This window comes from Tamandua tetradactyla, chromosome 7 (assembly GCF_023851605.1).
Source record: "Tamandua tetradactyla isolate mTamTet1 chromosome 7, mTamTet1.pri, whole genome shotgun sequence".
NCBI lineage: Eukaryota > Metazoa > Chordata > Mammalia > Pilosa > Myrmecophagidae > Tamandua > Tamandua tetradactyla.
In genome coordinates this window covers 40,228,118-40,255,324 of record NC_135333.1, presented here as the reverse complement: position 1 = coordinate 40,255,324, position 27,207 = coordinate 40,228,118, and the positions used below count along the sequence as shown (strand labels likewise).

Genomic DNA, 27,207 nt, shown 5'->3' with positions numbered 1-27,207 from the left:
AGGGAAGGGTTTTCAAAGGTGTTCACAGCCACCACTACGCCACAGTTGCTCTCTAATCCCAGTGGCCGCCTTTAGCTCACCAAGCTTCCGCCTAAGAAGAAGTGGGGTATGTAAGGGGGTCTCTAACCCACGGCTCAAATAAAGCAGACCACCCACAAATGACTGGTGGTAAAGCACCCAGGAAGTAACTGGCTACAAAAGCTGCTCGCATGAGTGGACCATCTACCACAGGGCCAAAGAAGCCCAGTGCTGTGTTGCTACATGAAAGGAGACATTAGCAGAAGTCCACTGAGCTTGTGATTGGCAAACTTTACTTTCAATGTATGGTAGGAGAAATCACTCAGGACTTCAAAACAGATCTGCGTTTCCAGAGCCTAGCTGCTGGTGCTTTGCAGGAGGCAAGTGAGGCCCATTTGGTCAGCCTTTTTGAACAAACCTTTTAAACTGTGTGCTACCCATGCCAGACATGTAACAATTATGCCAAAAGATGCACATCAAGCACATCTAGACAAAATGCTTAAGAATCCACTATGGTGAAAACATTTCATTCTCAAAAAAATTTCTTTTGCTTTTCTTCCTGTTACTGGTTTTTCTGAATGTTAAATATTTTTCACCTCATGGAGTCAAAAGGTACCTAAATACATGATTATGAATAGAAAAATAGGGGACAAAAATCAGGTATTAGCATTTTTTCCATTTTCATTCATTTGTGAATTTTTAATATAAATGTGGGGACTCAAAGCATTAATGCAAGTCAAAATGTTTCAGTGAACAAGCTTCAACAGTCTGATGTTATAACAATTACACAGGAACTTGTTAAATTTTTCTGGACAATGCCAACATTTTTAAAAGAAGTAAATTTCTTATTGATGGAGACTAAATAATGTTTGTAGCTTTTTTATCATACAGTAGATTCCACCCATTCACTGCACCCTTCTGAGTTGTCTAACATGCAAGCTCATTTTTTAATATTGTCTGTCTTCTGTGCTGTTCCTGTAAGTTTTTTGGAACATTTTTAATAAGAGATCTTCATACACCATACGGTCCATCCAAAATATAAAAACAATAGCTCACAATATCATCCCATAGTTGTGTATTCATCACCATGATCACTTTTAGAAAATTTGCATTAGTCCAAAAAAAGAAATAAAAAGAAAAACCCATACATCCCATACCCCTTATCCCTCCCTCTTATTGAACAGTATTGCAATTTATCCAATTTTTTTAATCCCTTATCGCCCTCCCATATTATTTATTTCTGTCCTTATTTATTTTATTTTTTACTTATCTGTCCATACCCTGGATAAAGGGATTTCAGCCACAAGGTTTTCACAGTCACACTGTAAAAGCTATATAGTTACACAGGTGTCTTCAAGAATCAAGGATACTGAACCACAGCTCAACAGTTTCAAGTATTTCCTTCTAGCTATTCCTTCTAATACACTAAAAACTAAAAAGGGATATATACATAATGCCTAAGAATAACCTCCAGAATAACTTCTCAACTCTATGTGAAATCTCTTAGCCACTGAACCTTTATTTTGTCTCATTTTTCTCTTCCTCCTTTTGATCAGGAAGGCTTTCTCAATCTCATGATGCCAGTTTCAGCTCCTCCCTGGGAATCATGTCCCACATTGCAAGGAGATTTACACCCCTGGGAGTCATGTCCCACATAGGTAAGAAGGCTTAGCTTCTCCTTTGAAGGAATAAATTTTATAGGGGTGAGCCCCAAGATCGAGAGCTTGGCCTATTAAATTGGTTGTCACCAATGCTTGTGAGAATATCAGGAATTTTCCAGGTGGGTAAGTTTAATATTTCCTCCTTTCTCCCCAGTCCCTCAAGGGGACTTTACAAATACGTTTTTATTCTCTGCCTAAATTACTCTGGGATGTATTAGGGCAGCACACTAACCTGTACAAACCAGTAAGGTCTCACTTCCTATTCAAGATTCCATGTAATTATGAGGTTCAAAATAAACTGACCATACAAGTTAAATAAGATAGTGTACTACGAAAAATACAAATTTTGCACCAAATAAACATCTCTTCCTTTGGGCTCACATACAAGTTGAAGTTATAAAATATAGACCATATTATCCTTTACCCTATATTCTGATTTACCTTAATCCTGTCCAGATCAGCTTTATTCATACCTCTAGTTGAAATCTGATCACATTTTCAACTCTTTTTTAACATTGCTACATGAAATAATGCTGGCTTTCATAGCTTCAGAGCTCAAAGTCTCATGCATCATATAAATATCCGAAGTTCTAGAGAACAAACAGGCTATACACAAATAGGTCAACATCTCAGAATTTAGAAATAACAGTTACAACTACAGAACAGATGTGTCTACTGTGAGAGCTTACAATCCAGGAACCTTTACAATAGGCCTTCACCTGATAACCTATGTTCTCAAATTCAATTCTCAGCATCTGTGTATTATAGTCAGTCCATATGAGTGAGGAATGATAATATTTGTCTTTTTCTTTTTAATGTATTTCATTCAGCATACTGTCCTCAAGATTCATTGACCTAGTTGCATGCCTCACAACTTCATTCCTTCTTGCAGCTGCTCAGTTGTCTGTTGCATGTATATACCACAGTTCCCCCTTCCATTCCTCAGTGATGTCCCCGGAGGCCACCTCCATCCATTGCAAACTGCACACAATGCTGCCATAAACACCAGTGTGCAAATGTCCACCCGGGTCCCCACACTCAGTCTCATATATACCTAGCAACAGGGTTGCAAGCTCATAAGGCAACCCCACCCCTAGTCTCTTGTGGAACCACCACACTGCCCTCCAAAGGGACTGTACCACTTTGCTTCCCTACCAACAGTGAAGAGGTACATCTCTCTCTCTACATTTTCTCCAGCATGTGAATCTCTCTGTTCATTTTTAAATAGTTTTACTGACAATCATACAATTCCAAGCTAAGTAAAAAATCAATGGTTCCTGGTATCATCACATAGCCATGCCTTCACCACCACAAGCTATATAAGGACATTTTCTTTTCTTCCCCAAAGAAACCCATACCCCTCCTTACTAACATTTCATTTTGGCATATTGACTTTGTTACACTTAATGGAAGCATAATACAATCAACTATAGACCCTAGCTTACCATGACTGTATTTTTTCCTATAAACCATCCCATTTTCAATACCTTGCAATGTTGATATTCATTTGTTCTTCCTCATGCAAAAATATTTTTATATTTGCAAAAATTTAATCACCATCATTGTCCACTCTAGGCAGTGCTAAGTTACATTGTCCCAGTCCTTATCTTCTATCTTTCCTTCTGGTGTCATATGTGCCCCCGGCCCTTCTCCTTCAACCATATTCACACTCAGTTTCATTTAGTGTACTTATATTATTGTGCTACCAACAAATAGTATTGTGCTATCCATTTCTGGATCTTTACAATCAGCCCTATTGAACTTTCTGTGTTCTTTCAGCACCAAATGCCCAATCTCTACTTTCTTTCTATCTTCTGATAACCTGTATTCTTAACTTTAACTCTCAAAGTTCACTCATTAATACTAACTAGCTCATGGTAGTGAGACCATACAGTATCTGCCTTTTTGCTTCTGGCTAATTTCACTAAACTTAGTTTCATCTGCATTGTTACATGCTTCATGACTTTATTCTGTCTTATAGCTGTGTAACAGTCCATCGTACATATATATATATATATATATATATATATATACACCACAGTTTATTTAGCCACTCATATGTTGATGGACATTTAGGGCTGTTCCCATCTCTTCACAATCATAAATAATGCCGCTATAAACATTGGTGTGCAAATGCCCGTTTGTGTCCTTGCCTTCAGAGCCTCTGAATATATACCTAGGAACGGGATTGCTGGATCATATGGCAATTCTACACTTAGCTGAGGAACTGTCAAACTGCCTTCCACAGTAGTTGCACCATCTTACATTCCTACCAACAGTGGATAAGTGCGTCTCTTTCTCTACATCCTTTCCAGCACTTGTCATTTTCTGTTTCTCTTTTGTTATAATGGCCATTCTGGTTGGTGTGAAATGATACCTCAATGTGGTTTTAATTTGCATTTTCCTAATAGCCAGTGAAGTTGAGCATCTTTTCATATGCCTTTTAGCCACTTGAATTTCCTCTTCTGAAAAGTGTCTGTTCATATCCTTTGCCCAGTTTTTAATTGGGTTGTCTTTTTGTTGTTGAGTTGTAGAATCTCTTTATATATTCTGGGTATTAAACCTTATCTGGTATGTGGTTTCCAAATACTGTCTCCCATTGTATAGGTTGCCTTTTTACTTTCCTGACAAAGTTCTATGATGCCCAACAGTGTTTAATTTTGAGGTGATCCCATTTATCTATTTCTATATTCACTGCCTGCACTTCGCATGTAAGGTCTAGGAAACCATCTCTTATCCAAAGATTTTTAAGATTTTCCTTATATTTTCTCCTATAAGTTTTATGGTCTTTGCTCTAATGTTTAGGTCTTTAATCCATTTTGAGTTAATTTTTGTATAGGGTATGAGATATGGGTCATCTTTCAAACTTTTTGCATATGGATATCCAGTTCTCCAAACACCACTTATTGAAGAGGGTGCTCTGTCCCAGATGGATTGGCTTGACTGCCTTATCGAAGATTAACTGTCCAAAAATGAAAGGGTCTATTTGCAAACATTCAATTCAATTCCATTGGTCCCGTATATCCATCTTTATGCCAGTGCCATGCTGTTTTGACCACCATAGCTTTATAATATGCCTTAAAGTCTGGTAGTATGAGACATCCCTCTTCACTTTTCTTACTCAAGAAATTTTCAACTATTTGGGGCACCTGCCCTTCCAAATAAATCTGGTTATTGGCTTTTCTATTTCTGCAAAATAAGTTGCTGGGATTTTAATTGGTATTGCATTGAATGTATAAACAATCTGGGTAGAACTGACATCTTAAAGATGTAGAAAGAAATCACCCCAGGGAAAGTTGTTGGAACCCAGAGGCCTGGAGAGAAGGCCAGCAGAGATCGCCCTGTACCTTCCCATGTAAGAAAGAACCTCAGTTGAAAGTTAGCTGCCTTTTCTCTGAAGAACTATACATTTTTAACTAAATAATTCCATTTTACTAAAAGCCAATCCATCTCTTGGTGTGTTGCATTCTGGTAGCTTTGGTAGACTAGAACAAGGGATCTTTTGTATCCTTGGTTGAATATATTTCTAAAATATTTGATTTTCTGATTACTATTGTAATGGAATTTTCTTCTTGATTTCTTCCTCAGATTGCTCATTACTAGTTACAATAATTTGTTAATGCTGCCAGAATGCAATATACCAGAAATGGAGTGGCTTTATAAGGAATTTATTACAAGTTTACAGTTCTAAGGCTGTGAAAATGTCCAAATTAAGGCACCAACAAGAAGTGACCTTCTCTCAAGAAAGGCTGATGCTGTCTGTCAGCTGGGAAGGCATGTGGCTGGCGTCTGCAGGTCCTTGTTCCTGATTCTGTTGCTTCCTGCTTTTGATACCGGTGGTTTCCTCTCTAAGCACCCATGGGCATTCACTTAGCTCCTCCGGGACACAACTCTGGGTTCTGGCTTGCTTAGCATCTCACGGGAAGGCAAATGGTGACATCTGCTGGGCCCTGCCCATTTCTAGGCATCTGCTTTTTCTGTCGGCGCTCCAAGGATCCCCAAATATCTGTGTATCTGTCAGCGCTGTAGTTTCTGAAGTTTCTCCAAAATGTTTCCCCTTTAAAAGACTCCAGTAAACTAATTAAGACCCATCTTGAAGGATGGTGTTATATTTAATCAAAAAGTCACACCCACAATTGGGCATGTCACATCTCTGTGGAGATAATCTAATCAAAGGTTTCTGGCCTAAATGCTGAATCAAGATTAAAAGAAATGGCTGCCCCTAAAAGATTGGATCAGGATTTAAAACATGGCTTTTCTGGGGTACATAACAGTTTCAAACAGACACACCAGAGTATAGAAGTACTACTGATTTTTGGGTGTTGACTTTGTATCCTGCCACTTTGCTGTGCTCACTCATTAGCTGCAGTAATTTTGCTGTAGAATTTTTGGGACTTTTGATATAGAGTATCATGTTATTTGCCAACAGTGAGAAATTTATCTTTTCCTTTCCAATTTGGATACCTTTTATTTCTTTTTCTTGACTAATTGCTCTGGCTATAACTTCCAGCACAGTGTTGAATAACAATGGTGATTGTGGGCATCTTGTCTTGTTCTCAAACATAGATGGAAAGTTTTCAGTCTTTCCCCATTGACTATGAATGATGCTAGCTGTGAGTTTTTCATATATACCCTTTATCAGATTGAGAAAGTTCCCTTCTATTCCTATTCTTGAAGGATTTTCATCAAGAAGGGATGTCGAATTTTGTTAAAAGCCTTTCCTGTGTCATTCAAGATGATCATGTGGTTTTTCCGCTTTGATTTATCAATGCGGTATATTACATTCATTTTCTTGTGCTGAACAAGCCTTGCACATGTGGAGTAAATCCCACTTGGTCATGGTGTATAACTCTTTTAATGTGCTGCTGGATTCGATCTGCAAGTATTTCATTGAGAATTTTGGCATCTATATTCATTAAAGAGATTTTTCTATAAGTTTCTTTTCTTGTATCTTTGTCTGGCTTTGGTATTAGGGTGATGCTGGCTTCAAAGATTAAGTTAAGCAGCTTTCTGTCCTCTTCCATTTTTTTGAAGAGTTTGAATTGGTACTAATTCTTTCTTGAATGCTTGGAAGAATTCACATGTGAAGCCATCTGATCCTCAACTTTTCTGTTTGGGGAATTTCTTGATAACTGATTCAATCTCTTTACTTATGACTGGTTTGTTGAGATGATCTGTTCTCAAGTCAATGTTGTTCATGCTTTTCTAGGAAGTTGTCCATTTCATCTATGTTGTCTAGTTTATTAGCATATAGTTGCTCATAGTATCCTCTCATTATCTGTTCTGTTTCTGTGGGGTCAGTAGCTATTTCCCTCTCCCATTTCAATTTTATTTATTTGCATCCTCTCTCTCTCTCTCTATTAACTTAGCTAAGGGTCTATCAATTTCATTGATTTTCTCAAAGAAACAACTTCTGGTTTTGTAAGACCCAAGGACAAAAAGAAATTGAAAGTGAAAGGTTGGAAAAAGGTACTTCACACAAACAACAACCAGAAAAGAGCAGGAATAGTTATACTAATCCTACAAATTGGACTTCAAATGTAAAACAATGAAAACAGACAAAGAAGGACACTATGTATTAATAAAAGAAACAATTCATCAAGAAGACATAACAATCATAAATATATACTCACCAAGCCAGAGTGCCCCAAAATACATGAGGCAAACACTGACAACACTGAAGGGAGAAACTGACAGCTCTACAATAACAGATGGAAACTTCAATACACTGCTCTCATCCATAGATAGAACATCTAGACAGAAGGTCAATAAGGAAACAGAGATTTGGAATAATACAATAAATGAACTAGACTTAACAGACAGTTGAAGAGCATTATATCTCACAATAGCAGGATACACATTTTTCTCAAGTGCTCCTGGATCATTCTTAAGGATGGACCATATGCTGGGTCACAAAGTAAGCCTCGATAAATTAAAAAATAATTAAATCATACAAAACACTTTCTTGGATCATAATGGAATGAAGATGGAAATCAATAACAGGCAGAGAGCCAGAAAATTCATGAATATATAGAGGATAAAGAACACTCTTAAACACCAAGAGAGTCAAGGGAGAAATTATAAGAGAAATCAGTAAATATCTCAAGGCAAATGAAAATGAAAACAGAATGTATCAAAACTTACGGGATGCAGCAAAGGCGGTACTGAGAGGGAAATTTATTGCCCTAAATGCCTATATTAAAAAAGAAGAGCAAAAATCAAGGAATTAAACTGTTCACCTGGGAGAACTACAGAAAGAACAGCAAACTAACCCCAAAGCAAACAGAAGGAAAGAAATAACAAAGATTAGAGCAGAAATAAATGAAACTGAAAATATGAAAACAACAGAGAAAATCAACAAAATCAGAAGTTTGTTGTTGTAAATTTGCTATTAATATACATTAAACTACAAAAAACCAAAGGTGAAAGTAATCTGCCCTCAAAAAAAATAATAAAAATAATCATATTATTTAGATTTAACAACTATAAATTTATGTTAAAATTTTAATGAAAAAGTACATTTAAATCTACAATGTCAAAACCTTGGATAAAAACATATTAATTAATTACTTGCAAATATTTCACTATGTAGATTCTCTTAAGACAGATAAATATGGACAGATATAAATATAGATAGATAAAGATCTGGATAAGTCAAATAAAAATGACAAATTACAATACATTAGAAGATACTCAAACATATCCTAAACACAAAAGTCTATCAAAAATTACTAGAGAACTCAAAATTTAGGGGAATATTCATTTTCATTTGAAAAAAGTCTTTTATTTTTACTACACTTCTTTGTAAGAGATTTTACAGTAGACAGATATCCATAAAGATGAGACCTATGCCTTATTTGCTTTTTAACTCCACAACCTAAACAGTGCTTGGTACATAGTGAATACTCAGAACATATTCTAAGTATTATCTGTTCTGTTTCTGTGGGGTCAGTAGCTATTTCCCTCTTCCATTTCAATTTTATTTTTTTTTTGGCACGGGCAGGCACCAGGAATCAAACCTGGTCTCCGGCATAGTAGGCAAGAATTCTGCCACTGAGCCACTGTCACACCGCTCTAGAACATATTTTTAAAATAAATTCTCATTCAGGAAAAATGTATTGAATGCTGACTTTGTGCCAGGTATAATTTAGGAGTTGGAGAGAACACAATGAATAAAACAAATTTAATGAAAATTTTATTACAAAGAGTTGTAAATTACTTTCTAAGAATTATGCATATAAACGAAACCTACCTTCTGAATAGACAATTCTGAATCGGAGAGGCCAAATAATGTTTACTGTCTTTATATGTAGAACTTCTCTATATAGTAATGACATTTAAAAAATGAAGTTGTAGCTATAATGAAAGCTTTATAGTATTTATGCTTGAACACATGGGCTCAAACACATGTGTGAATGCTAGGAATCTTTTACATCAGGGAAGAGGGGCAAGAAGAGAAGAAACAGAATAGCAGTTCCACAAACCTTTCACAAAATGGATCCCATGGCCAAAATGGTATACAGCCCATCTTATCCAACACAATTTCTTTGGGAAAAAAAGAAGAGGAGCTACATCACCTGCCTGGTCATTCTGCAAAATCATTTAGTTTTATGGAACAACAACAAAAAAATTTTTTTCTAATAAAGCATTCACTTAAAGAATTTATGACAATAGTGAAGCAAAGAAGAATGGGGAAGAAAAAAAGTTACCCATACATTCCTTGTCCTAACAAAGAAGCAGCCAAGGAATGCTTTCTTCATGTTTACAGCATTAGTACCCATGTGCTTTGCACAATAGAAACCAAAACAGAATCTCCATTTCAAGTCCACAAAGCTTTAAAAGTAAACTAATCACTACAGATATAGCAAAGAAATACTAGGCAAGTAGCACATAAAAAACAAGGTAAGAATAGAAGTCAGGAAGTATTTCAGAATGCCTCCCTACCACGATTTGGCAGAGGGAAGTCTAGCAATTACTTTACAATTCAGGAAATACTACAATCCATCATCTGTGGGGACTTAAGAGTTTTGCCAGGGGAGATGCATGGGAAGACTGGGTCAAATATTTTTCTCAGCAGATTTTCAATGTGAGGCCAGACACCTTGAGTGGCTTAAACAGAAGCCAAAGAGACAAAGCTAAAAGGAAGATCATTATCCTTTCTCTTAACATCATGCTCCTGGTGGACGAGAGCCTGTCCTTGCTTAGAGAGAGAGGCCTGTCCTGGCACAGAAAGCCCAGGGTATAACATCATGCATGTGTCCCTCTCCAACAGCCTTACCACACTGACTGTATTAGGGCTACTAGTACACGTGCATTATCTCCCCTGCTAAAATGACTCTGCCTTCTAAAGAGCACAGGGCACATTATTAGTTTTCATTCAATAAACGTTAGCTGAATTAAATCGCTCGTAGTCTCTCTGAGCATTGGTTTCTTCATTTAGAAAATGACGTGATCATCTTTTCAGCCTTTTCCACAGAGGTATCTGGAGGTGCCAATGAAGTATACAGGTGAAAAGGCCATCCCAATGGAAGGGGTGGTCACCACATGTTCACTACAAAGAATGAAATTACAGACACAGGTGGGTTTAAAAGGTTTCTTTCTGAGCAAACTCAAAGTAATCAGGTAGTGCACAAGCTAAGATCCTAGGAAAATTTGTGACATTAATAGGAGATTCTTGTTCAAAGAGGCAATGATGGTCCTTAGAAGCTCCTACAGCAAGAGCATCACAGGAGGAGATACCTTGTCTGCTTTATTCATAAAAGGATTCCTCAGGCTGGGAACATGGCATTTGATAAAAGGAGTAATCAGAGATGAAGGGAGAGACCCACCAGAGCAGCAGACTTGAAAGAAAGGGGCCCAAGCAGCATAGCGGGCCAAGTGAAACCAAATAAACCAGACTCTGGTAGCTTTGGTCTAAAGTCCATCAATTTTAAACCTTTTCCCCCAAACCCTTGGAAACTTCCCAAATGAGAGGTACTATGGTACGGGGAGAGAGCACAGACTCAGAAGTTCAGCATCATACAAATCCAAATTCTATTCTGAACTACACAACTTGCTAACTGCATGGCCTCTCTTTGAAATGTGGTTAACAAAACGTGCTTTGCAAGCTGATGCAAAGATTTAATTTGATAATACATGCATTTCACTAGCACAATGCTGGTACACAGAAGATACTAAACAAAACATTAGTCCCTCTTTTCTTCTGGATGGAAGATGAATGCAAATTAGGTTAGATAATTACAATAATCCACCCTAAATCAGATCTTTAGTTTTAGAGCTTAAAGGCAGCCAAAAGTTCCTTTAAGGTCCAACTTGGGTAAAATTGGACAGCCCATCTGGATAGTTCAATGCGAATAAGTGGTCCAGTTACTAAAACTATAGTATATAACCACCCATTTCCCCAATATTATAACTAAAGTCATCCAAGTACTGGTGACATCCATTCCTGGAGGCAAAATTGAGCAAAGCCAATATATTTAAGATCAGCTGGAACCAGCATTCAACTAAAGACTAAAGAAGCTTTCCGCACATCCAGAATAAGACTGTGTTTTGTATCAGATTCTGAGGATGGAAAAAAAATTCCAGAGGTGATGTTTTCAGGTTCAGGCCTTTTGTTGAATACGTGAGAAAGAGGCTTTTCTCATCCTTGAAGAATGAACTGCTTCATACCCTCTAGAGTGTTTGCTCATATATCAGCAGAGCTATTAGCAAATGCACATGGGAGGAACCATACCATCAGCTTCCTGTGAGCCCAATGACCTGTATGCAGCAGCACTCAGGCACACTCCATATTTACTCATGGTGCAACCTGATCCTGACTTCAGTGAGTGATTTCATAAGTTTCTTAAGGGTTACTACATTTTGTTCCTATAAGACGCCAATCCAAATTATCAACAAAAGAATAGTTAAACACAAGAAAAACCACTTCTATTGTTCTTCTCAAGAAAGGCACACTTGGTCATTAAAAAGGTAAAGTATAATATTCTCTATCAACTTTCTCTTACAAGAACCAACCCAGTAATTTTCCAAGGGAATTAGTAGTTTTAACACATCCTGCTTGAAGAAGAGAAATGCAAAAAAGATGTACACATATATGCAAGTCATCTGGCATATGGCTCTGTGCCAACATCTCTTAGGAATTACCAATTGTTGTATAATAAATTACCCCAAAATTTAGTGTCTTAAGATGACTATATTGTTCTCAATCTTTTTCTTTTCCTCTGTTGTTCAGACTGGATGATTTCTATTGATCTGTTTTCAGGTACATGACTCTTTCAACTATCATCTGTCATCACTGAAGCCCAACAGTGAATTTTTTTGTTGAATACTGCATTTTTCAGTTCTAAAATTTCCATTTGGTTAGTTGTTCCAGTTTGCTAGCTGCCGGAATGCAATATACCAGAAACAGAATGGCTTTTAAAAAGGAGAATTAAATAAGTTGCTAATTTACAGTTCTAAGGCTGAGAAAAATGTCCCAATTAAAACAAATCTATAGAAATGTCCAATCTAAGGCATCCAGGGAAAGATACCTTGATTCAAGAAGCTGATGGAGTTCAGGGTTTCTCTCTCAAGCAGAAGGGAACATGGCGAACACAGTCAGAGCTTCTCTCTCATCTGGAAAGGCACATGGTGAACACGGTCAGGGTTCCTCTCTCATCTGGAAGGGCACACGGTGAATATGGCATCATTTGCTAGCTTCTTCTCCTGGCTTCCTGTTTCATGAAGCTCCCCAGGAGGCATGTTCCTTCTTCATCTCCAAAGGTCTGGCTGGTGGACTCTGCCTCTCATGGTTATGTTGTTCTGCTCTGCTCTCTCTAAATCTCTTTCATTCTCCAAAATGTTCCCTCTTTTATAGGACTCCAGAAACTAATCAAGACGCACCCAAATGGGTGGAGACACATTTACCCCAATTCAGTTTAATAACCACTCTTGATTGGGTTACATCTCCAGGGAGATGATCTAATTACAGATTCAAACATATAATTGAATAGGGATTATTCTGCCATTATGAAATGGGATTTAGATTAAAACATGGCTTTTCTAGGGGACATACATCCTTTCAAACCAGCACATTAGTTTTTTTTTTTTCCATAGAACCTTTTTTTTTTATTAATTAAAAAAAGAATTAACAAAACAATTAGAAATCATTCCAATCTACCTGTACAATCAGTAATTCTTAATAACATCACATAGTTGCATATTCATCATTTCTTAGTACATTTGCATCGATTTAGAAAAAGAAATAAAAAGACAACAGAATAAGAATTAAAACAATAATAGAAAGAAAAAAAAAAAACAAAAGCAAAAACAAAAAACCTATACCTCACATGCAGCTTCATTCAGTGTTTTAACATAATTGCATTACAATTGGGTAGTATTGTGCTGTCCATTTCTGAGTTTTTATATCCAGTCCCGTTGTACAGTCTGTATCCCTTCAGCTCCAATTATCCCTTCTCGTTTTTTTTTTTAATTAACGGAAAAAAAGAAATTAACCCAACATTTAGAGATCATACCATTCTACATATGCAATCATTAATTCTTAACATCATCACATAGATGCATGATCATCATTTCTTAGTACATATGCATTGGTTTAGTAGAACTAGCAACATAACCGAAAAAGATATAGAATGTTAATATAGAGAAAAAAATAAAAGTAACAATAGTAAAATCAAAACAAAACAAAACAAAACAAAACAAAAACCTATAGCTCAGATGCAGCTTCATTCAGTGTTTTAACATGATTACTTTACAATTAGGTATTATTGTGCTGTCCATTTCTGAGTTTTTGTATCTAGTCCTGTTACACCATCTGTATCCCTTCAACTCCAATTGGCCATTATCTTACCCTGTTTCTACCTCCTGCTGGACTCTGTTATCAAGGACATATTCCAAATTTATTCTCGAATGTCTGTTCACATCAGTGGGACCATACAGTATTTGTCCTTTAGTTTTTGGCTAGACTCACTCAGCATAATGTTCTCTAGGTCCATCCATGTTATTACATGCTTCATAAGTTTATCCTGTCTTAAAGCTGCATAGTATTCCATCGTATGTATATACCACAGTTTGTTTAGCCACTCTTCTGTTGATGGAGATTTCGGCTGTTTCCATCTCTTTGCAATTGTAAATAACGCTGCTATAAACATTGGTGTGCAAATGTCCGTTTGTGTCTTTGCCCTTAAGTCCTTTGAGTATATTCCCAGCAATGGTATTGCTGGGTCGTATGGCAATTCTATATTCAGCTTTTTGAGGAACCGCCAAACTGCCTTCCACAGTGGTTGCACCATTTGACATTCCCACCAACAGTGGATAAGTGTGCCTCTTTCTCCGCATCCTCTCCAGCACTTGTCATTTTCTGTTTTGTTGATAATGGCCATTCTGGTGGGTGTGAGATGATATCTCATTGTGGTTTTGATTTGCATTCCTCTAATGGCCAGGGACATTGAGCATCTCTTCATGTGCCTTTTGGCCATTTGTATTTCCTCTTCTGATAGGTGTCTGTTCAAGTCTTTTTCCCATTTTGTAATTGGGTCGGCTGTCTTTTTGTTGTTGAGATGAACAATCTCTTTATAAATTCTGGATAATAGACCTTTATCTGATATATCATTTCCAAATATTGTCTCCCATTGTGAAGGCTGTCTTTCTACTTTCTTGATGAAGTTCTTTGATGCACAAAAGTGTTTAATTTTGAGGAACTCCCATTTATTTATTTCCTTCTTCAGTGCTCTTGCTTTAGGTTTAAGGTCCATAAAACCACCTCCAGTTGTAAGATCCATAAGATATCTCCCAACATTTTCCTCTAACTGTTTTATGGTCTTAGACCTAATGTTTAGATCTTTGATCCATTTTGAGTTAACTTTTGTATAGGGTGTGAGAGATGGGTCTTCTTTCATTCTTTTGCATATGGATATCCAGTTCTCTAGGCACCATTTATTGATGAGACTGTTCTGTCCCAGGTGAGTTGGCTTGACTGCCTTATCAAAGATCAAATGTCCATAGATGAGAGGGTCTATATCTGAGCACTCTATTCGATTCCATTGGTCGATATATCTATCTTTATGCCAATACCATGCTGTTTTGACCACTGTGGCTTCATAATATGCCTTAAAGTCAGGCAGCGCGAGACCTCCAGCTTCGTTTTTTTTCCTCAAGATGTTTTTAGCAATTCGGGGCACCCTGCCCTTCCAGATAAATTTGCTTATTGGTTTTTCTATTTCTGAAAAATAAGTTGTTGGGATTTTGATTGGTATTGCATTGAATCTGTAAATCAATTTAGGTAGGATTGACATCTTAACTATATTTAGTCTTCCAATCCATGAACACGGTATGCCCTTCCATCTATTTAGGTCTTCTGTGATTTCTTTTAGCAGTTTTTTGTAGTTTTCTTTATATAGGTTTTTTGTCTCTTTAGTTAAATTTATTCCTAGGTATTTTATTCTTTTAGTTGCAATTGTAAATGGGATTCGTTTCTTGATTTCCCCCTCAGCTTGTTCATTACTAGTGTATAGAAATGCTACAGATTTTTGAATGTTGATCTTGTAGCCTGCTACTTTGCTGTACTCATTTATTAGCTCTAGTAGTTTTGTTGTGGATTTTTCCGGGTTTTCGACATATAGTATCATATCGTCTGCAAACAGTGATAGTTTTACTTCTTCCTTTCCAATTTTGATGCCTTGTATTTCTTTTTCTTGTCTAATTGCTCTGGCTAGAACCTCCATCACAATGTTGAATAATAGTGGTGATAGTGGACATCCTTGTCTTGTTCCTGATCTTAGGGGGAAAGTTTTCAATTTTTCCCCATTGAGGATGATATTAGCTGTGGGTTTTTCATATATTCCCTCTATCATTTTAAGGAAGTTCCCTTGTATTCCTATCTTTTGAAGTGTTTTCAGCAGGAAAGGATGTTGAATCTTGTCAAATGCCTTCTCTGCATCAATTGAGATGATCATGTGATTTTTCTGCTTTGATTTGTTGATATGGTGTATTACATTAATTGATTTTCTTATGTTGAACCATCCTTGCATACCTGGGATGAATCCTACTTGGTCATGATGTATAATTCTTTTAATGTGTTGTTGGATACGATTTGCTAGAATTTTATTGAGGATTTTTGCATCTGTATTCATGAGAGAGATTGGTCTGTAGTTTTCTTTTTTTGTAATATCTTTGCCTGGTTTTGGTATGAGGGTGATGTTGGCTTCAAAGAATGAATTAGGCAGTTTTCCCTCCACTTCGATTTTTTTGAAGAGTTTGAGGAGAATTGGTACTAATTCTTTCTGGAACGTTTGGTAGAATTCACATGTGAAGCCATCTGGTCCTGGACTTTTCTTTTTAGGAAGCTTTTGAATGACTAATTCAATTTCTTTACTTGTGATTGGTTTGTTGAGGTCATCTATGTCTTCTTGAGTCAAAGTTGGTTGTTCATGTCTTTCCAGGAACCCGTCCATTTCATCTAAATTGTTGTATTTATTAGCGTAAAGTTGTTCATAGTATCCTGTTATTACCTCCTTTATTTCTGTGAGGTCAGTAGTTATGTCTCCTCTTCCATTTCTGATTTTATTTATTTGCATCCTCTCTCTTCTTCTTTTTGTCAATCTTGATAGGGGCCCATCAATCTTATTGATTTTCTCATAGAACCAACTTCTGGTCTTATTGATTTTCTCTACTGTTTTCATATTTTCAATTTCATTTATTTCTGCTCTGATCTTTGTTATTTCTTTCCTTTTGCTTGCTTTGGGGTTAGTTTGCTGTTCTTTCTCCAGTTCTTCCAAGTGGACAGTTAATTCCTGCATTTTTGCCTTTTCTTCTTTTCTGATATAGGCATTTAGGGCAATAAATTTCCCTCTTAGCACTGCCTTTGCTGCATCCCATAAGTTTTGATATGTTGTGTTTTCATTTTCATTTGCCTCGAGGTATTTACTAATTTCTCTTGCAATTTCTTCTTTGACCCACTCGTTGTTTAAGAGTGTGTTGTTGAGCCTCCAGGTATTTGTGAATTTTCTGGCATTCCGCCTATTACTGATTTCCAACTTCATTCCTTTATGATCCGAGAAAGTGTTGTGTATGATTTCAATCTTTTTAAATTTTTTAAGACTTGCTTTGTGACCCAGCATATGGTCTATCCTTGAGAATGATCCATGAGCACTTGAAAAAAAGGTGTATGCTGCTGTTGTGGGATGTAATGTCCTATAAATGTCTGTTAAGTCTAGCTCTTTTATAGTAATATTCAGATTCTCTATTTCTTTATTGATCCTCTGTCTAGATGTTCTGGCCATTGATGAGAGTGGGGAATTGAAGTCTCCAACTATTATGGTATTTGTGTCTATTTCCCTTTTCAGTGTTTGCAGTGTATTCCTCACGTATTTTGGGGCATTCTGGTTCGGTGCATAAATATTTATGATTGTTATGTCTTCTTGTTTAATTGTTCCTTTTATTAGTATATAGTGTCCTTCTTTGTCTCTTTTAACTGTTTTACATTTGAAGTCTAACTTGTTGGATATTAGTATAGCCACTCCTGCTATTTTCTGGTTGTTATTTGCATGAAATATCTTTTCCCAACCTTTCACTTTCAACCTATGTTTATCTTTGGGTCTAAGATGTGTTTCCTGTGGACAGCATATAGAAGGATCCTGTTTTTTAATCCATTCTGCCAATCTATGTCTTTTGATTGGGGAATTCAGTCCATTAACATTTAGTGTTATTACTGTTTGGATAATATTTTCCTCTGCCATTTTGCCTTTTGTATTATATATATCATATCTGACTTTCCTTCTTTCTACACTCTTCTCCATACCTCTCTCTTCTGTCTTTTCGGTTCTGACTCTAGTGCTCCCTTTAGTATTTCTTGCAGAGCTGGTCTCTTGGTCACAAATTCTCTCAGTGACTTTTTGTCTGAGAATGTTTTAATTTCTCCCTCATTTTTGAAGGACAATTTTGCTGGATATAGGAGTCTTGGCTGGCAGTTTTTCTCTTTTAGTAAATTAAATATATCATCCTACTGTCTTCTAGCTTCCATGGTTTCTGCTGAGAAATCTACACATAGTCTTATTGGGTTTCCCTTGTATGTGATGGATTGTTTTTCTCTTGCTGCTTTCAAGATCCTCTCTTTCTCTTTGACCTCTGACATTCTAACTAGTAAGTGTCTTGGAGAACGCCTATTTGGGTCTAATCTCTTTGGGGTGCGCTGCACTTCTTGGATCTGTAATTTTAGGTCTTTCATAAGAGTTGGGAAATTTTCAGTGAAAATTTCTTCCATTAGTTTTTCTCCTCCTTTTCCCTTCTCTTCTCCTTCTGGGACACCCACAACACATATATTTGTGCGGTTCATATTGTCCTTGAGTTCCCTGATACCCTGTTCAAATTTTTCCATTCTTTTCCCGATAGTTTCTGTTTCTTTTTGGAATTCAGATGTTCCATCCTCCAAATCACTAATTCTATCTTCTGTCTCTTTGAATCTATCATTGTAGGTATCCATTGTTTTTTCTATCTTTTCTACTTTGTCCTTCACTTCCATAAGTTCTGTGATTTGTTTCTTCAGTTTTTCTATTTCTTCTTTATGTTCAGCCCATGTCTTCTTCATGTCCTCCCTCAATTTATCGATTTCGTTTTTGAAGAGGTTTTCCATTTCTGTTCGTATATTTAGCATTAGTTGTCTCAGCTCCTGTATCTCATTTGAACTATTGGTTTGTTCCTTTGACTGGGCCATATTTTCAATTATTTGAGCGTGATCCGTTATCTTCTGTTGGCGTCTGCGCATTTAGACAGATTTCCCTGGGTATTGGATCCAAAAGTTTGGAAGATTTTTCTGTGAAATCTCTGGGTTCTGTTTTTCTTATCCTGCCCAGTAGGTGGCACTCGTGGCACACGTTTGTCTGCGGGTCCCACCAGTAAAAGGTGCTGTGGGACCTTAAACTTTGGAAAACTCTTGCCGTCCGTGGGGTTCGCTAGCCGAAACGGCTTGAGCTGGCCCGGGGTCCGAACGCAGGGAGGGTTGCTGGTCGCCGCAGCCCGGGAAAGAGCCCGTCTGAATTTCCTAGTCGACCCTGGGCGACAAGTGTGGCGGGAGGGCGCCAGCGGCAGCGGCCCGCCCGGGAGAGTGCTCGTTCCCCGGGAGTCACGGGTTTGGAAGGGGCCTCCCCCACCCATCACCGTTCTCCACGGCCTGGGGATTTCCGATCCAATTCTCTCAGTTGGTCCGGGGGGCTGTGCGTGGTGTGGGCGCCAGCCGCCTTGGTTTCAGGGGACCGCCTCTCCAATTCTCCCAGCCGGCCCAGGAAGGGGGAAGGGAGTAACTCCGGCCGCTTGCCGCCCCACCCAGTGAGGCCCGCGCGCCTCGGTGGTCTCACCCGAGCTGCTTCTCTCAGCCAGCCAGCCGTTCCAGGATGGGGTACGCTGTCTTTTTTATCTCTGTTGTGGCTTTGGGTGCTTTCTGTATCGTTTCTACTCCCCTAGTAGCTGTCCTGGGGAAGAAACTAAGATCCGCGCGTCTTACTAAGCCGCCATCTTCCAGGAAGTCCCCCACATTAGTTTTTATAGTTTCTATTTCTCTGTTGAAATTTCATTCATTTCAAGCATACTGACCTTTACAGCTATGAGGTCTTTTATTAGCAGCTGCTTTAAAATCTTCACTACATCTAATATCTAAGTCATCTCACACTCAGTTTCAATTGATTATTTTTTCTCTTTGAGAACAAGTCATATTTTCCTGTATGTCAAGTAATGGATTATATTCTAGATTTTGATTTTTTTCTATGGAAACCCTGGATTCTGTTATATTCTTCTAAAGAGTGTTGGTATTTTGTTTTACCAGACAATTATTTTAGATGAACTTAAAAATATAAACTCTGGGTGGATGCTCAAATCTCAGTTCAATTATTCTATCCGTAGCTTAATTGCTTGGAGCCTGCCCCACACACGTGTGATTCTGGCATTAGCCAGAGATTCAGATGATTGATACAGAGAATTTGGACCTGAGAGTCCCCCCTCACCTTCCAAAATACCCAAACATTGTTTTTTTGATTTTCAAGTTACAAAGACTGAAGAGTTTTTATCAAGAGTTTTAATTGCCCTATATGGCACACACTTTGCTATTTTCTTTCTCCAAGTATTAATTCAACTCCAGAATCTACCTGTTTGTGTGAAATTTGAGTGTCTTAATATAGCTGAAGCACCTATTTGCAAGATGGTTTCTCACTCTTACACCTAGTGATTTGGTGCTCCTTGTCTAGTCTCTCTCTTTTCATTCTCCTTTTCATGGACCCAGCAATTTACAGCATGGTCATCTCAGACTATCTGTACTTTTTACCTAGTAACTGGCTTCTAAGAGGCCAGAAAAGGAATCTACCAAGCCAGTGAAGGGATATGCCAGAAAAGGTACAGGATTACTAGTACCAAAATTATTGTTCAACAGTCACAGGGCCTACTTAAATTCAAGGGTATGGAGACCATTTTTGGAAATTATAATCTGCCACACATATGCATAAGATGTGATGAGGCAAAACAATTGCCTCCCAAAGCAGAACTCAAGGAAGGCTAGTGCAATGTGAAACAAGTGGTCCAATTCTCCTGCCCTATCTTTGTTACCATCCTCTCATGTTATCAATAATAGCTTAAAGCTATTTAAACAAAATAGGTTTCTAATGGCACTCTATGGAGTTTAAAAGGACAATAATTAAAAGTTACTCAGTTCATTTCAAAACACCTAGAAGAAAAGGCTTATAATGCTATCATTCATAAGCAGAAGATATATAAGTAAGTTAAGGTTTTTTTGGTTTGTTTTTTCTCAAAATAATGTTCAATAACTGCTGCTTATTAAATGTCTACTATGCGGTAGTTATTTTTCCATATTCTTCAAATGTCTTTTTTAATGACTGCCCATATCGATATAAGAATGTGTTTAAAGGCTTAAGGACAAACTGACCATTTTTAAAAAAATATTTTTATTGATAAAAACAACATACAAACACAAACATTCTTAACATACAAACATTCCATACATGGTATGCAATCAATGGCTTGCAATATCATCACATAGTTCTGTATTCATCACCACGATCATTTTTTAGAACGTTTGCATCACTCCAGAAAAAGAAAAAGAAAAAACAAAAAACTCATACATACCATACCCCTTATCCCTCCCTCTCATTGACCACTAGTATTTCCATCTTCCCAATTTATTTTAATCTTTGTTCCCCGTTATTTATTTTTTTATCCATATTTTTTACTCATCTGTCCATACCCTAGATAAAAGGAGCATCGGACACAAGGTTTTCACAATCACACAGTCACACTCTAAAAGCTTTATCATTATACAATCATCTCTAAGAAACAAGGCTACTGGAACATAGCTCTACAGTTTCAGGTACTTCCTTTTAGCTATTCCAATACACTATAAACTGAAAAAATATATCTATATAATGCATAAGAATAACCTCCAGGATAACCTCTCAACTCTGTTTGAAATCTCTCAGCCACTGAAACTTTATTTTTTTTCTCATTTCTCTCTTACTCCTTTTGGTCAACAAAGTTTTCTTAATCCCTTGATGCCAGGTCTCAGCTCATCCCAGTATTTCTGTCCTATGTTGCCAAGGAGATTTACACCCCTGGGAGTCATGTCCCATGTGGTAGGGAGAGGGGAGGGCAGTGGGCTCACTTGCTGTGTAGGCTTAGAGAGAGAGGCCACATCGGAGCAACAAAAGAGGTTCTCTGGGAGTGACTCTTAGGCCTAATTTTAAATAGGCTCAGCTTATCCTTTGCAGGAGTAAGTTTCATAGGGGCAAACACCAAGACCGAGGGCTCACCTATTCATTTGGTTGTCCTCACTGCTTGTTAGAGTATCAGAAATTGTCCAGATGGGGAAGTTGAATCTTTCCCCCTTTCTCCCCATTCCCCTAGGGGGACTTTGCAAATACTTCTTTATTCACTGTCCAAATCACTCTGGGATTTACTGGAGCATCATGCTAACTATCAAAATTTCAAGACTGCCTGTACTTAACGGTGTTCAACAAACTGATCATACAAGTTAAATTAAATTAAGAAATGTACTACCCAAAATATACATTTTTAACCAAAGAAACATCTCTCCCTATAGTCTCACACAGAGGTTAAAGTTCTAAAATATGGATGATATCCTTTACCCAGTCTTCTGATATACCTTAGTCCTATCCAGATCAGCTTCATTCATATCTCTACTTGATGTCTGATCACTTTTTCAACTTTTTTAAACAGTTCCTGTATGGGGTACTGCTGACTTTCACACCTTCAGAGCTCTAACACTGAGTCTCAGGTGTCACATAAATACCCGAAGTTCTGGGAAAGACCATGTTACATACAAACAGCTCGGTAATATCTCAGAATTTAGAATTAACAATTACACCTCCTGAATATATCTGACTGTTACAATCTAGGACTCTTTACAATAAGCTCCAACCTGATAATTAATGCTCTCAACTCTTATTCACTGAATTTTTATATTATAGTTAGTCTATATAATTGAGGCATGATAGTATTTGTCTTTTTGTTCCTGACAACTCATTCAACATACAGTTCTTAAAGTTCATTCATCCAGTTGCATGCCTCACAACTTCATTCCTTCTTGCAGCAGCTCAGTAGTGCATTGTATATATACACCATAGTTCCCCAATCTATTTATTATTTTTTTTATTTTTAAAAGGAGATTGGCTCAAAATACTAAGGACAAATGGTAGAGGACAATGCGAAAGTACAAAAATACAAACTCTAATACAAATATAACACATTATGTTTGTCTGTGGGCATCAAAAAATACACATATAATCAACAAGATACTTTCTAAGCCCTCAAAAACTTCAACTCCAAAAGAAGTCAATGTATTCTAATGTCTAAAGAATGATTTCTATATGAAGCCACACACATACAATACTTCTTACTAAGAAATACTCTTACCTTGTCTTGATTATCTTTATTCTTGTAACACAGATTTCCAATTAAACGAATGAGATGGGACTTAAACCCCTCAGCCATGTTTGAGACATCACCTGCTTTCATACAACCAGAGATACTGAAGACATTTGTGGTGTCTTTTCCAGCTACATGAATCAGTCGTAAAAGGTCTGTAATAAAGAGAATAAACTTCATTTTTCATAGGAAAGTTATTTTTAATATTTTGTCATTTTTCCATAAACAAATCTCATTTATTGTAATAGAATAAAATAAAGGTAAAGTATTGAGAGTTTTCTTTACATAATTATTACAATGCTCTTTCATTTTGCTTCCCATTTTTTCACTATTCTGGTTTGGGGAGATAAACCATCATGATTATCCTGAATTTGGACATTCTATTTATTCACAAAGAAAAGTTAGCTAAAAATTTTCCTTCTTATCTTTATGCAATCACCCTTATGATAGAAACCAAGAATAGTGCTTATTTTTTTCTCATTGATCAATCAGAAGAAATTACATGTTCCCTGTAGCTCCATTTCAGCTACATTCAGAAGAAATAAATTAACATTGTTACTATTCTATGAAAAACCTCTAGGTAACCTATGAAAAGACAATTTTCCAGGAGCTATGTTCACAAACCTTAATACAAATTAGGATTACCTGATTTAACCCTCTCAAGAAACATTAAAGGCAGATACCAGTCTCGATTTTAAAATGAAGAAATCAGAGAAGTTAGTAATTTGGCAGAGCTGGGATGTCAACCAGGTCTACTCTGGCTCCATGTTCTTTCCACTATCGTATACCGCTTCCCAGGTTCATAGTATTTATTTTAATTGTCACTGAAAATATTGCATTCAAAATAAAACAATGGTCCGAGAGTCTAGATGCATCTTTCAGAATGGGAGCAGAGACAAAGCTTCTGGGCATCCATGAGGAGAAGCCATCCATCTGGCTCTGCCACTGGAGCAGCATGAAATTTTCAAAGCAAATATATACAATGTCTTTGTTTCTTTCACTTACAAAATGAGAAACATAATAGTTACATTAAAAATTACAAAGGGGGTATGGCAAAATGACATTAACACTCTAATAGTCCAATATATTTTTTAAATGTTGCTTTAAATTTAAAATCAATCTACTTTCTTAGTTTATGTATAAGTATTAGTATACATACTAATTATGTATAATTAGTATACATTAGTTTCTTAGTATATGTATTATGTATAATAAATATACTATCTGTTTTAAAGGAAAAAATAGTGAAAGTCAATAGCAAAACCATAAACAAAGCTAACCCCAGGATTAACATTTCAAACAATGATTTACTGTTAAAAACAGTTTTCTGATAAGAATCTAATACATGAGTACAATGTGTCAGGCACTTATACCCAATAAATGTAACTGGGAAAAGTTTACTTACAAATTTTGGAAAGCCACAGTAAAATAAAAACAGCCATCATCATTGCAAACCCAATCACCACTACCAACATCGTCAAAACCACTCCTAATGAAATATCTATTATGTGCACCTTGCATAACAGTCATTATTATCTTCATCTTATTCATTAGGTAATCCGGGTTAAACAGCAGGTAATTAGCAAAATTAGGATGTGGTCTATCTAGGGTTTATCTGGCTCTAAAGCCTTGAGCTGCTATCATGATACCATGATTTATCTCAAGAAAAAATATTCAAAAATCTCAAAAACATATCACTAAACAGATAATTAAGGATTTGTGCTTGGATTTACAATAAGAAAAAATGAATGATTTCTTAAGTAACAGTAATTATATATGTGACATTTCACTCACCAACTACTCTTTCCAGCAAGCCAGGAAAAACCTGCAGATAGCCAAGCAGATCAGTATTAGCAGTCATTTCACAAAGGACATCAAGGAGCCTGATTATAGCCAGTGCCTCCTAAAAAGGAAAGGAAACGTAACTTTTAAGCACATTTTAAGGTAAATGATTTGACTGTTATAAACAGTTATGAGAAAATTAAAGATTACAATACATGTGAAAAAGCCAGTGCTTATAATACACTAAGGAGAGAAACAAAGCTATGAAGAACAAGACAGAAGTATTAAAGTTGTACATGAATAGTCATTTTCACTAACTGCAGACATCTGCCATCAAGAATGCAAGATTATGTGTCATTATGTGTCTTCTTGGAGCAAAGAACCAGGAAAAGCTCTGATTCAAGCAAAAATATCTTCCAACAGTAGAATAAATGCTCAAAATTGCTAGCTACATACATAACATTTATGCAAATACTTTTCTCTTAAAGTATCCCCAGCATGCAATTCCACTTTAAAAATGCAAATATCCCAAGAAATACATTAATTCCATATCCACAGGAATACTGTATAATGCTGTAGTTTAAAGAACTCTGGCTGGGTAATAACTCAAATTATTTCTCAGTAAATATAAACCTACATGCAATATACAGGTGGATTGGAAAAGATAATCTTATTTGAAAACATTCATTCACATAGCTACTAAATAATTTATTTATATATTTATGAAACTATCTGATGCATGGCATGAGGTAGTCTACACAAAATTTTAAAATGCAATTTTTGCATAGATTTTGAACCCCATCTTTAAAGTACACATTATTTGGCAAAATGTGGTAAAGACTAGTAAATTTTGGTCATAAAGATAGCATTCTTCAGGCGGTGCAATGGTGGCTCAGTGGCAGAAATCTCACCTGCCATACCAGAGAACGAGGTTCAATTCCCGGTGCCTGTCCATGCCAAAAAAAAAAAAGATAGCATTCTTCCAAAGAAAGAATAAAATACAACCTTTTGCTAATTCTGAATATACATTTATTGAAAATAAATCTGAAATATAAGTTTAAAAAGAGTATTAGACTCTTGTTTGGGCAAATCCATTAACTTTGGGGACTCCTGTATGCTCCCTTTAAACAAGTAGTTGAGCACTGGCAATGGGCACATCTGATGCTCAGACTTTCATCTCTAGAGACCATCTGTCCTTCAAGAAATGGCTGATCTAGATCCAGTCAAAGTACATATAGATGATCCTGGGCATCATCATTCCCACTGGCACAGAAGCTTCCAAAGACCACTAGGGCCATGTCAGGAGTAAGTAGAAGAGGCTTCCCCTGGCCAAGGATGGCTCAGTAGAACATTAGGAAGAAGGACAACTGGAACAAGTTGAAAACAAGTCAAACAGTTTTAAACCCATGACTATGTAATGATAATAAAATACAATAAAACAAAAAAGTGACCATCTTTGATGATGACCCCAAACCAACTCACTTCTTTGAAAATTGGTAATCACAGGGGGATTGGAAAGAAAGCAAGCATCTCTCCTGCATTTCTTAATCAATGTATCTTGGATAACCTAATAGTTGAGTAGGGAAAGTTTCTCTTTATAAAATATTCTGGGTAATAAATGAACACAGAATGACAGAATCAAAACACACCATTTTCTAATCCCTAAAGAATTAATGGATCTGGATAATCTTCAATCACAGCTAACATACCAAAGAGACAACCAGATATTATGAGCCTCTCATTGAAAGAACATACATCAACAATAAAACTACACAACCAAAGAAATTTAACTGGAATCTGAAGAGGCTTTGGGAATTACCTCTTATTCAAAGGAAAAGCAAAGAAAAAAGACTACATTAAACACCAGCATGGAGGTAGATGTACTCATCAAAATCCAAACTATGAAAAACTCTATGGGAAAAACAACCCAATTTCAGCAAATAAAACACACACACACAAAAACTGTTTGGTGGGGAGAGGAAAGGGGAACTTATGGATTAAATGAGATTTATTTAAGACTTATCAAACAATTGCAATGTATGGCCTTTATTGACTTCCTGATTCAAAGAAATAAAATCGAAGAAAACGTCAGATAATCCATAAATTTTGAATACTGTTTATTTTATATTAAAAATTATTTATTTTTAGGTATACCAGTTGTGTTATAGTTTCCTTGAAGAAACCCTTATCTTTTTAGGGATACTTATAAAATACTTACTGATAATATGATAATGTAGGAGTTTTGACTCAAATCAGGGTAATTGGCTTAAGAATGGGTGGGCTATGGATGAAAACTAAATTGAAATCTGAGTGGTAGTGCATGGAGTTTCGGTATACTTTTTTCCCTGTCTTTGTCTTGCCATGATACAAAAGCAAAAATAAAATTAGGGGGTTGGAAGAGATGATCTAGAACTTTCTTACAACTGCAAATTCTATAATATTAACTAAAATAAATACAAAAGAAATTAAATCTACCCCTACATGATACACCCCCAATTTTAGTCAATAAAATAGTTATTAATAGGAACTAGGACCAAAAAAATCTTTTAAAAAAGTCAGACTAATCAAAGGAACAAAATTGTGTCAGGAAGAATTGTGAAAGATTTTTAAATGGGAACAATTATTACTCTCCAGTCTAGATCACGTGTCTGGGTTGATAGCCCCTTTCAGTATCTTTTAGCTATTTTATAACTTTGTAAGTTTCAGAAAACTCACGATAATGTCAATGATTCTGATCCATATAAATCCAAATTAGTCAAGTCGAGTTTGACTACCATTAATTACTGCCTTATGGTTGGACCAGTTTTGC

General features: G+C 36.5%; 1 protein-coding gene across 1 annotated transcript in view; it reads right to left on the bottom strand.

Annotated features, from left to right (window-relative positions):
* The window catches only part of ATXN10 (ataxin 10), a 288,405-nt gene that overhangs the window by 129,603 nt on the left and 131,595 nt on the right, over positions 1-27,207 (bottom strand). The window contains exons 8-9 of the mRNA XM_077169167.1: positions 24,411-24,519; positions 22,605-22,771 (exon numbers count right to left, since the gene is read on the bottom strand). Of these exons, the coding sequence (XP_077025282.1) occupies positions 22,605-22,771; positions 24,411-24,519 (276 nt within the window). The remainder of the gene's footprint in view (positions 1-22,604; positions 22,772-24,410; positions 24,520-27,207) is intronic.